The sequence below is a fragment of the Phalacrocorax aristotelis genome, chromosome 8, assembly GCF_949628215.1.
Source record: "Phalacrocorax aristotelis chromosome 8, bGulAri2.1, whole genome shotgun sequence".
NCBI classification, from domain to species: Eukaryota; Metazoa; Chordata; class Aves; order Suliformes; family Phalacrocoracidae; genus Phalacrocorax; species Phalacrocorax aristotelis.
The window spans coordinates 44,156,486-44,168,974 of record NC_134283.1 but is presented as its reverse complement, the minus strand read 5'-3'; the positions used below and the strand labels follow the sequence as shown (position 1 = coordinate 44,168,974).

Genomic DNA, 12,489 nt, shown 5'->3' with positions numbered 1-12,489 from the left:
CAGGAAAAATAACAGTATTACCCCCAAAGACAGAGTTAAAGAAATGCCTCAAATGTTAGGACAGTGAATTGGCTAACAGTGCTTTGTTTCTATTTAAAGACAGCCCAAACTCTGACATATAACTTAAATAGTCGGACAGAAAAAGGTGGTTGGTTTTTTTTCAGTACTTAACTTAAACATATTTCAGCTGCTGTGAGTTACTGGAAATTACTTTCTTAGTAGAAAAGGAAATTGTTCTACTGACAGCATGGAGGGCTAAGAAGCTGTGAAAACTAGCATGTTGGTTTCTTAACTACGTGTATTTTCTAGTCCTACAAGAGATGCTAATCATGAACTCATGACCTCTTTTTTCCAAAACAGAGATAATTCAAAAGTATAGAATTAAAAAAAAAATCAAAGCAACTTAAAATAAATTCTTACGAGACTGTAACAGAATTACATCTTTATATAAACAGAAATGTTTATAAAACTTTTTTTCAGATAAGCAAAAATACCACTTTGGTGTAAGACCAATTTAATGTACTTGCTTTTTTTTTTATATAGTATCATACATGGCGTTGTCTTCAAAGGAATTACTTTGGTTAGTCTGAAAATGTATCTATTTTAAAATGTGTCATCAGATTTTCACTCGAAGAATGCTCACAGAACTGCTATATTGCTTGTGTTCGTGTATTGTGTAAGACATTTTCACACTGGGGTCAGAAGGTAAGACACCAGGTATTACATTTATTGTTTGCTCAGGGTTTGGTTTTGGAGTTCCCCCCTCCCACCTGGATTTGGTATTTATTCATTTAACGACTGGCCTTTCCTATTAGTAACTAAGCAGGACAAATCAGCTAAATTACACTCAGGAGATGACGTTAGTCCACACCAACACTGGAGAAAAAAAACCCATGCCAGATAAATTCACTAATGACACCTGTTCTCATCTGTATGGAGAGAGAAAACAGGAAAATAAAATGTACAGGGAAGAGAGAGTTTGGCAAAAGATTGTTTTTATATAAGAAATGTAGAAATGAAGGCAAATAAAAAATGGTGAAGTCCTGTAAAGTGTTGAGCATCCTCAGCATAACTCAGTGGGGTTTGAAGGCTCCCAGAGCCACGGCCTTGAGCGTTGCTAAAGGGTATTTATGCTGGAAGAGATCTGAAGAGCAGGAAAGACCCTACTCTCACGTCTATCTCCTATATGTGTATATCTGTGTGTGTGTGTACGTATATATGCACATTTCGAAATATACCCAAGTGCCTTCATGTGCTGTCATGGCTCTGAGTGCGTGTGCACCTGTATAAACCTAAACAGGAGACCAGAAAGCAAAAGCCCACCTACCTCCTTCAGAGAGTGCTTGACTGGTCTCCTGTAGTAAGGTCTTTTGTGTTTCCCCCAGCAGTGAGACAGATAAATCCAGTACCCGTATACACTGTGTAGACAGGCCTCAATTGTTTTAACAGGATGCTGGACAGGCTCGTTTGCTTCTCAGATCAGAGCCATAGTTCTAAGATTTTTGTGCCAGGATTTAGGGAGGACATAGGCACTATATAAATAAAAGCTATCAGCAACAGAAGAGATGGAGAGACTTTTGAACACGATACTCTCTATTTTCTTTCACTTTTTCTTGTCCACAAGACAAGAAAAGATTGTTCCCGGCATTTATCAGTGCAGTGCTTGCGGCCCTAGGAGCAGCTGGAGGCCACCACTGAAGTACCTTGATGGAGAGAAGGGGCCAGGGCTGGTAGGTGGAAGCTCCACCTTCTGCAGAGGGGAGAGGGGTTTGCAAGGTATTACGTGAACAACGATAGCTGCTAAGTATGAAAAATAAAAGTCAGGCTGGAAATGCTGGGAAATGCTTGGAAATGTCAAGTGAGTGTAATGAGTGTAAAGTGGTAGTGTTTTGGAGTTGCTCTGCGTTCATAAAGATACAAAGATAACGTGTGCAAGTGTAGTTGCAAGCAGTTGGCGGGTGCTGCCGTGATTTAATGCGTGCATTTTACAGGATTCTTTCTGCTTCATATTCCCAGAGCCTCATAATGTTCTCCCGCATCATCACTGTCCCTGTTATTTGGTGCCGTGCTTTGGAAACTAGTATTTACACACACACACACGCCCACACACAGAGAGGCAGAAAAGCGTTAAAGCTCGGCTCGCTTTCCCTTCCATTTTTCTGTTCTCTTCTTGGTTTTGTCCCGTTGGAGGCCTGCAGTGCTGCCTCTCCTTTCTGAAGGTTTCCCCTGGGTGCTGTACCATCCCCTCCTCCTCCTGTCACAAGCAGTAGGGTGCATCCTGTTTGGGGTTAGTGCTGTGTCGCTCAAAATGACATGCGCTAGCATGAGAAGGGGAAAGGGAAAGGAAGAGCCAAGCGAGCGATTACTTTGCCAACAGCTCCTCTCAAAAAAAAAAAAAAAAAAATCCAACAAAACAACCCAGTCCAAAATGTCCTGGTGGCATTGACAGCTCTTGCTGTCCAGCACGTGAGCCTTTCTTTCCTGTTGATGCAGCGGAATAAATAGCTTCGTGTGGTGCTGTTACTGGTTCACAGCAGGACACCCGGAGCATGAGGCTTCTTTGAGTTCCCACACCTTCTTCGTGTGGACAGACTGAGTAGGGGAAAATAAGGTGAGGCAAGAAAATGCTTTTGAACAAGAAAGCAAGGCTGAGTCTGACCCTCCATAGGAATGAGAGGAGAGAATAAATGTTTTGGGGTTTTTTTTGTTCTTGTTAGACAGCGGTAGGTGAATTACAGAAGATGCAAGGGCTGATGCTGAGCTGATTGGAGCTAGCTGGGAAATGGCTCGTCCTGCTGCAGCCCCAGGCAAGTCCCTCTAGGAGTCAGGCAGGAGTTGCCCCAGCCACATCTGTTGACAAGCTGTGTTGGCTGGGAGCGTCTGGAACTATGTTCTCATCAAATCCATTACCACCGGCAAAAAGGGGTTTACTGAACATACACCAAATATATATATATATATATCTATATATATCTTGAATGAGTATAACCTCTCCCAGTAGAACAATGTAGGTTTTATCAAGCGTTTGTGTTGATTCTATGAGCTGTGAGGCAGAGCTAGTTTGGAGTGTGTGCTGCAGCTCAGTCCCGTGATAAGGAAGGTGTGTGTTTGGAGTGAGTTGCAGTGCTGATATCCAGAGAGGGCACGCTGAGCTGAACCTGCTGTTTCTTTATCACAGACTAAGATTTTAGCAGTAGGAAAAGCTAGGTGGACACACAGGGGCTGCTTTCAGCACATGCTCAGAGCTTGCACCTCTCTGTCTTGTGGAGGTTTCAGTAAGACTTGACCAGTTCAGCTGTTTCGCGGTGGAAAATCCCTCTAGATGGATAATTGTGCTGAAAAGCTTATTTTATTTAATTATCACAGGGCAATGGGCAGTCCTACACTGTATTTTCAGTTCTTACCATTCTTAGAAACCCAAGTTGGTGAGCATGCAGTGAGACCTTGCAAACTGAAGGGGACAGCAGAAAATGTGAGGGTACAGGGTTCAGTATGGCAGTGAGCAAAGCACTCTATTGCAAACCCAGCAGGGAACTTGGTCAAGCTTGGTTTAAAGATTGAGCAGCTCCTTTGCAATCAAAAGGACCGCTAGCTGGCTGACAGGAGCGTGCTGAAGTCCTCTGCTGCCTTGGGGGAACCAAAGTATTCAGGATCTCACAGTTTTAGTGCATTCATTTGTTGTTATTCTGGCAGTCTGTATTTTTTTTGCAGATATTAAATGAAGTTGTAAGGCCGTGCGGCTTGTTCAAGCATCTGATTTTTTTCTTTGTCCTCATGTCCTTATGAGTTACATAAAAGTGAAGTCAAGCAATGCCTTTAGTGTCTGCTCTATATAGATCTACCTGAAATAGTTTCAGGTCACCTTTGCATGCTTAATTTGGAAAACAATTGAGCAGCATGACTCTTGCCTTGGAGAATTGAGCAGTCTTGGCTCTTCACAGTAGTCTTGGGGCTCTTGCAATATCTACGCAAATCAAGATCTCTTCCCTTTTGCAAATTAAGTAGGGGCCCGTTCAACTTGTAGAGCCAGTAAGGGAGGGATGTTCGCTCCACGGGTTGGAGCCAAGTTAGGAAAGCCTTCCCTCCTGAAAAGCAGCTGTAGGATAGCTCCAGTCCGCCTAGATATTCACTGATGTTATTTGGCAGACCTGTGGAAGTGTGCCTCATTGTTTCTGGTTCAGAGCCTGGCAGGAGGCTTGAAACGCAGTGAACTTCCTGGTTAGTAGTGTTGAGGGTTAACTAAGGGGGTTGGTTAAAGGCTCCCAGGCACAGAGCTGTCGCTGTCACGGAAGCAAGTAACCACTCTGGGTGCAGAAAGGCTGCAGAATTGGGCCAGGCATCGCATCAGACGTTTGAAGACGTTGGAGGATGCTTAGATGGCAAGTGACAAGCAGTGGTGTGTCAGGCAGTTGTTGATTCACGGGGAGGATCTGTCATTAGCACTCATGGGATATCGGTGTAAATGAGCATCATGTACAGATAGGCCAGACTGGGATTTCATTCCATAGATATTAATTTGTTATATTTGTTTATACAGTCATCCCCTGTCTTTAGTTTGCAGTTGTTCCTGTGTAACTGAGATGGGTTTTTGGTGAAATCTGAGGGGGGAATAAGACTGAGTCAGCACTCTGCTTAAGCCATGTGCTTTACTTTAAGTATGTAAGTAGTTTCATTGCTCCCAACAAAACCGCTCATGTGCTTAGCATTAGGCATGTGTTTTAAATAAGTTGCTGATCTGGAGTCTAAGGTTTTGGGTTTTTTTTCGGAGTAAAATCTATACAAATGAGGAGGGTAAGACTACAAACACCCAATGTTTAAAATCTTACAAATCAAAGAGTTAAGGTGGTAGTGTTTGAGGAAAAAAGCTGTTGGCATTTTTATGCATTTTAGTGACACGCTGAGCTTAAACATCACCTTTGTTGGAAAATTGGTCATCATCTGTTAATTTTGTGTGACTGTCTTGATAAATGAACAAGCAAGCTGGAGTTCACTCACGTTCTCTACAACACCGGGCTTTAGACTGAAAGTGGCATTTTGGGATTATCCCCAAGTCAAACCTCAGTTGAACTGAATTCATATAAATAATCGTCCGCCAGCTTTTCCTATTACAAATATACACAGTTTGTGAAATTGGTTTACCATGTGCTGAAAATTTCTTTGATATTTTTAAAGCCTGTTGCTATAGCAACCGGACCCCATAACAGAAAAGCTTTTTGGTAATAAGGCGGCTACAAAATTCTGTTAACATTCAGGAATAAAGCCATAGCAAAATAGCTTGTCTTCTTTTTTTTCAAAAGCAAACAAACCAACCCCAGAAGAAAGCCTGATATCCCAAAGCAGCTTGGACCTGGATTACCAGATGGAAGGGCACACCCAGCTCGCAGGGCTTGTGGAGCTCAGCCGGGAGCTCGCACTGCGAATGCTTGAGCTGGTGTCGGCTCTTGTGGTGGAGAATCATCAGGGAGTTCACAAGCATTTTTGCTCTGAAATCATTGAGATGGGCTGGTTTTTTTTCTTGGTTGGTTTTTGTTGTGTTTTATTTTTTCCTATCCCCATACGGAAAGGTTGAAGTGATTTGATGGTTTGGCTTCTGGGCAAGGAAACATGAGTTTTGCTTCTCAGAACTGGATGTCCCCTTTGTGCTTTGCTAATACAGAAACTGGCAGAACAGGCATTACTTTTTCTTTGACGTTAGGGCTTGCAGCCCTGTTTCCTTGTGTCTCATGACTGAGTGAATCAACACCTAATTAAACAGTCACATGAGGGACAGAGTAAAATGCTGCTCAGGCACTGATCATTGTGAATCTTTGGAGAATAACTACTTACATCTGTCTTCCTCCTTCTCCAAGCAACCCTGAACAGCTGCAGCTTTGCTCTTTTTTTTGTTTTTGTTTTTTCCAAGGGAAAAAAGATCACGTAAACCTCGGCTAAAGCAATGCTGTCTGGACAGGCAGATGAGACATGGGGTAGGGGGAAGGGAAGACTTTGAAGTACTGGACAAAATCTTGAGAAATTGGAATGATTTGAGTTTGTGCTGGGGATGACTTAGCCGAAAGCTTGAAGCTGTAGTCCTTGTGCATTTGATGCTCCTGGTAATTTAACTGAAAATGTGAATGTTGGGCAAGGAAGTACAGTAAGCTCTTCTGAGTCGTCTGGGGGGGTTTCTTGATCTCTTTAATTCTTTTACTCGCAGTGCGTTATGAAGGGTCCATAACAACCGCTTTCCATCTCTGAGTGGCAAATACTTGTGTGGAGATTTATTGGGCTCCCAATTATCACTGTCACAAGCGCACCTTAATCAATTACATGGACGTGGCCTACAGCCAAGGAGAGCTCAAATCCCCACGCCGCCTGCTCGCGCTGTACAACTTTTACCACCAAGGCAGTATTTTTCCCCCCTTATAAAACTCAGGAAACAAGTTTTACAGGATGTTTTCATCAGCGTAAGCAGATGGCTCCCTCCACCCTGGCATGGCGGTGGGCTCCCAGGTAGTGCATGGGACGTGCTGGGCTGTGCAGCAGGTGCCTGGGTGTAAGGCGGGCCGTGTTATTGCCGTGGTGCCCCGGCACCGGAGGTTTGGGTGCTCCATGGCATGGTATTTCCAGGCTGAAGACATCCACCAGGGGTCATCCTGGCCTGCCCGCTGCAAGGCCGGGGGGATTCGGGGCTGTGCTCGGCCCAAGAGAAAGCAGGGTCTGGGCTGCAGCCCAGCGGGGACCTGCTGCCTCCTGGGACCCTGGCATCGCCTACGCCGGCACAGCCCACAGGGTTAAAAAGCATGGCATTAAAAAAACAAAATGCAGCTGTTTACATTCTAGTCTTTCAGCCTTTAAAAAGATGTTTATTTCTTGATATCTGATTAAAAAAAAAGCTTATTTTGATGTGTTTACTCGGCATTGGTGCAGAAATCACATGGCATGCCAGGCATAGCTAGGGTACACTGGCAATTTGTTTATGTGCCTTGCCGCTTTTTTTTTCTATCTCCTGAAGTAATGTATTGAGAATCTCAGTTTTCACTTGTGTAAGAAGAAAACAAAACTGGCATAGTCAGTCCTTACAGTTGCTGGGAAGAGCATGAAAATAAAAGCCTTAGAGACTCTTTAAGCTGAAGATAAATACAGGGAATTCAATGTTTGCCTATTAAAAATGAAAATGTCAGGATTCCTCAACCAATGTCTCTTGTTACATCAGGACCTGTTGAAGGGGTTATTACTAATATTAGATTCGATAGCAATAGTGGACCTATAGCGATCCCTCTAAGACGTCTTCATTTTCATAGCAACAGAGTTCTTGCAGCCAACCTTGACTCTAATATATCTTCTTTTCTCTTCATGGTATCATCTATTAATAGCCATGATCTCCAAAATAAAAAGCAGTGATTCACTGTGAAGTTACCTAAGCAATAAACTTTACAGTTGATACATCTACGCCTGTGAGCTTGTTTTTGTTCTGTCTAGCACTGGGAAACAGTCGCTTTTTTATCATATTAGTAATTCACAACAGTGGTAGCTCAGATGCAACATAGATGCTGGTTTTCACAGGCCAAGTTCGCTTTATTGTCTGCTGGAAACTCTCACGTATCAGGCAAAGATAGATACTGCATGTTACTGAGTGTCATATTGTCATTCCCGTTTTGAAGAGGGGATGGAAAACAGAAGTTAGCTTTATGTGTGGACTTAAGGACTGAAGAATCTATCTAGACATCTCCAGAATTACTCAACATAAAGGGGGGGAAGAAAAGATACTTCCCCCCATAACCCTTCTCTGCCACACTAGATAAATCTGTGTGACTTCAGAAAATTCTTTATTTCCACCAACTGTTTATATGCGGCAAAAGCAATTTCTATTGGAACGTTTTGCCCCCCCAACTTTTCATTAAACACGCACAATACTGAACTACTTACACTTTATTTTTAATAGCTACAGCAAAAGATCATTCTGCTCTGCACACCCGAGAGCGCACAATAAAATAACTGTTTGGCAGGGGGAAAATGCCCTGTTGTCTTGCAGTACCAGTTGGTATTATGGAGGTTTGTTCGGTGTCTTATTTATAGTAGATTGCAATTGGGAATGCGATACAAAACAAACACTAATGTTCCAGTGGCTTAACCATGCATCAGATTTTTACTTCGGTAGTTATTTTTATTTTAAGCATCTTTTATCATGACTTGAGAAATTACAACAGGGAAGGGACAGTCCATCTGCTGAGGTCTCAGCATCCCCGTTCTTGAAAGATAACGTTCCGTGTCGCACCCTCCAGGCATGCTCCTAGGCAGATCCGTGTTTACGGTGACGCTCTTTTACACCCCCCCATAGAGACGGTTCGTTCCAGTCCTGAGACCTCTCGCTGCTAGTGAGAATCCTGTGTTTGGAGAGTTTATAAACTTTGCTTCTCTGTTGTCTTTTGTTGTTCTTGTATAGCATATGAAAAGCACTTGTTTCAGTGTTTAAAAATCTGGTTTTCTTTAAAGAAGATGGGGCCTAGGTTTTGGAAATCCTGCAGCTTCCTTGCAGGGATCTTTCTCATCGTTTTGGCTGTTGCTGACCTCTGGCTGGGCTGATGTTTGTGCGCGCAGGTATGTGTGTGTGCTCCAGTTGTATACGGAAGGTTTATGTTTCGATACTGTCTGCTCTTCCTCGCCAGCAGTGAGGAATTCAGTGGAATTTTTTTTACAGGGATACAAAAATGCACAAAAGCACTTTTTTTAAAAAGTCTAGCTCAGTGGTAAACCTACTAAGGTGAGTATTTTGTAGGGAAATGGTATCCAAGTATTCCCAGTCAGATTTCAAATAAAATCCTAATTGTTTTTCTCTTTTTTTGTGTAGTGTGGCTTCCAGCTCCTACCTTCGTGCATTACTTAAGCAATAAACATTTCTTGGCTTGCTTACTGGCTCTTTGTTGTATGTGTTCACAACATGGGTGAGGGAAGCCTTCTTTCAAGAGAAAGACTAAAAAAAACTCGTTAAGGCAGTGGAGAACAAAAATGAATCATTTCATTACTTTTTTAGTTTGTGGTTGGAGCCAACTGTTGTCTCCTCAGTTTAAAATCAGATAATTTATACCCAAAAGGTACATATGAGCCTTTCCAGTAATTATAAAGGTTTTCAGACATGCCGTTGGTTAAAACGAAGAAAGTAGCTTTTTTTCAGTGCTCTCTTGTTTTGATGATTTTTTTTTTTTTTGTGGCTTATATATGTTTAAGACCGAGCCACAGCCCCAGTCTGGCATCGGGGTCTGCACAGAACCCCTTGGCTGGGGTGTCCATCGGCTGTCCGTGCGGCTGGACACCATCACCTGCATCTTTCCCACCTGCGGTCGCGTGGATGTGTGTGGGTACTGAAGTGCCCTCCCCAGATCTCTCTGGAAGGTGATGGGCTAAGGCAGGAGACTGTGATCCCTTTGTTTATTGAACTTCTAAAGTATTTTTCTGAAGCTAGAGAGTATTATATCAGCTTTGTTTTCCAAGTTCAAATTTACACACATGCACGCGCACAAGAAGAGCCTGCACCCTTTCAAAGAGGTGGAGAGTATCATGTTCTCTGCCAAAGCCAAATACCGCTGAGGTGGTAAATGAGGGACTTCTTTTGGAACTGGGGGGGGGAAGCTGTTTTTCTGGAGATACCTTTCAACGATAGATGCTGTAGGCTTGTTGCAAACCCCATAAAGCTTTCACGGCATAGGTGAAACACCATAGGTACATACTGGTGTCACCAGAATATCCCACTGTCCTCAGAAATTTAGAATCAGATGTTGTTTTTAAAACCCTACCTCCGCAGTTCCAGATCAGTATATAGGATGTTCACTGTGCCTGGATATACGCCTAGAGAAGAGGACTGTTGGTGCTTAATCTTAGAGGCCTGAGTATTTTCTTGGATGTGGGAATGGTGACAGTGTGTTTGAACCAACGTTGAGTATCTGAAGTCCTTCCTCAAGCAGTAAATATTCACTGATCTGGCTAAAACGCTACTTACTCTCCATACGCTCTGAGTCTGTCTCTATTTGAAGAGAAGTTCCTTCCAGTATTTTTCCTGGTCAGTTGTTGGATGGAGGCTGGGTCTGCTTTCAAAGCACTTGTCTTTAATACGCATCAGGTTACCCTGAGGTAAAATGGAAACCTTAGATGTTACTCCTGTAAATAAATGTTTACATAATACATTGCACTGAACTTCTCACCATTGCATGTCTGAGACAAAAAAAAAGGTCACTTTTGACATCAGTAACCTTTAGAGAGAGATGCGTTTGCCACACAGGTAAAGAAAGTTACTGTGCACAGCACATTCCTTTCACTAGATCGAGAAGGTAGGAGGGGTCAAATTTTATTGCTTACAACTCCCAAGGCTTGGCATTTTGAGCTTTAAAGGCAAGATTTGGTTTTAAGGCTTGGGTCCTGTAGACAGCACAGGCCCAATTTTGCTCATGTGAGTAACTCCATTGAATTCCCTGGCACTAGTCACATAGGAAGAGGTAAGTCTATAACGTATGTCTGCGTGGGGTCAGGACCTCAACTCTTCATTTGTAAATGAGAAATTTCCTGTAAAACATTCATGGTCACGAAAGGTAGTGGTTTTGTATTTGGAACCGAGTAAGTATCTCTCTCTTTGTTTTACTGCGTTTGTGTCAAAACACTTCCTCAGCACCAAACAAAAATATTACCTTCTTGTCAGTCAGCAGCAAAACTACTGTTGTGTCAATAGATTAAGGATTTCTCCCTGAACGCAATCCAGCAGATGTGTAGCCGAAGAGGAAGCTCGGAGTTCCCCGGTGGAATCCATCCTGGGTGGCAAAACATCATCTGGGCTGTTGGGGTTGTTGGGTCCCGGGACCAGAGGCCATGACCAAGCGTGTCAGCTCACCCGCTCCGTGATACCGGGGAGTCATCGATAGCCCGAAGCGTTGTGTTGCAGGGCGCAGTGGAACGGGCAATCCTGATGATAAACAGATTTTTGCTGCCTTTGTATTTGAAATATTGGCAAAACCTGTAGGTTTTCAGACACTGGAACAAGCTGAAGTAGGAGCTATGATGCTACACTCTCCTGCCTTTATGTATTCCTTGATCTTTGTCCAAAGATAATGCAAAATTAATAGTATGAATGATTAGCCCCACATATGCCTGTGACAGACTTGATGGCTTTTAATGTGCATTGCTTTTTTGGATGCCTGGTTCCTTCTTCACTTCCCTGTCCATCTCTCTCTCTCTCCTCCCCCACAATTTAGAGAAAAAAAGTTCTTTAAATAGCAAGCCCTTTGCTTTTGTGATGTACGGGCAGCCTTCCTGGGATGGCTGGCGTTACCACAGAGCAGTCATGAAACCTTGTTTACAGCTATCAGGTTGGTCAGGATTTCTTTGTAGGCATTATTGCACATCTCCACCCCCCACCCCCCACCCCGCCCCCCCCAAACACCCCAAAACCAAACCTATATATTGCCATCCAGTTGTCGTGCATGTTCCTGATGCTTCACTTGTAATACTAATGAGGCCTTGCAGGGCATACAGTGCTTTCTTTGTTCTTATAGGAGCCGATGGGGAGGGGGGAGTGGGTGCTGCTGTGATACACGGAACGGAGCTGGTTTTACTTAGCCTGCAAACACGCTGCAGAGCTGAGATCCAGCGATGCAAAGGCAGGCAGCAGGCATCGGTAGCTGTAGGCACCTCTTCCCCCTTCCCAGCACGCATGCAAACGAGACCCCGTGTAGTTAAACATTTAAAGGCCTTTCTTTCAGTGGCGAAATGGTGCGCAGGGGTCGGCGGCGGCGCTGGGATTGGTGGCGGCGGATGGCGGCTCCAGGTGGCACACACTGACAGCTGGGTCACATGATGGCTGTCAGCGCTCGCTTTTCCAACCCTCTGCCTCCGCGCTCCTGGGCTCCCGCACAAGCATCCCGTCGCTTCCAGGAATGTAAAGGCTGGGGGTGCAGTCTGGAAGGAGGCCGCGTTGCTTTGCCCCCCCCACCCCCTCCTCCTGGTCCGAGCAGGCTGAATTCCCGACGGCCGCGGCTCGTGGAGGTGCAGGACGGCAGCCACAGTTGCCAGGGGACTTGGGTCATGAGACTCAACTCCGATCGCGTTCGCTAGAGGAGGAGGAGGAGGATGATAGATGGGACTGACATGTACGCTCCGGCAGCTGCCAAAGCAGCACTTAGCTTTCCGATGAATTAGATTGATCTTCTCTGCAGCAATACACTGGAAGAGACAAAGAAGCGGGGAAGACGGGCGATATTTACTTGAGCAGAAATCCCGGGCTGTGCAACAGAATGGAGGGGCAGGATTTGGGTTATGAAACTCCAGGGCAGTGCAAAGGCAGCCTGGTGCAAACGCCTATATTGCGCTTCAGCGAACTGCTTTCTTTAAGGTGGTTTTTGTGATCCTGTTGCTAGGATGAAGCCTTTTGCATTGCAGCATGGAGAGTCTTTTGTTTGAGTTAAATTCAGACCTCTTGATATGTCACCTGACAGTCTTGTGGTTTTGGATGAATATGGCTCATTGCTA

General features: G+C 44.2%; 2 protein-coding genes across 4 annotated transcripts in view; one reads left to right on the top strand and one right to left on the bottom strand.

The window, feature by feature from the left end:
- Positions 1-12,489, top strand: part of FNIP1 (folliculin interacting protein 1) — a 71,934-nt gene that overhangs the window by 10,895 nt on the left and 48,550 nt on the right. The window lies entirely within an intron of this gene.
- On the bottom strand, positions 8,973-12,484 carry LOC142061109 (uncharacterized). Its single transcript, XM_075101711.1, has 4 exons — positions 12,449-12,484; positions 11,418-12,282; positions 10,656-10,927; positions 8,973-10,099 (listed from the first exon to the last, which is right to left on the bottom strand). Exons 1-3 carry the CDS (start codon positions 12,482-12,484, stop codon positions 10,791-10,793), a joined length of 1,038 nt encoding a protein of 345 aa, XP_074957812.1. The 3' UTR covers positions 8,973-10,099; positions 10,656-10,790.

Coding starts and splice junctions, on each gene's coding strand:
- LOC142061109 (XM_075101711.1), bottom strand. CDS start 12,484: ATGAGCCATATTCATCCAAAACCACAAGACTGTCAG. Junction 12,283..12,448: donor CAAAACCACAAGACTGTCAG/GTGACATATCAA, acceptor ACTGCCCTGGAG/TTTCATAACCCAAATCCTGC. Junction 10,928..11,417: donor AACTGGATGGCAATATATAG/GTTTGGTTTTGG, acceptor GTTTATCATCAG/GATTGCCCGTTCCACTGCGC.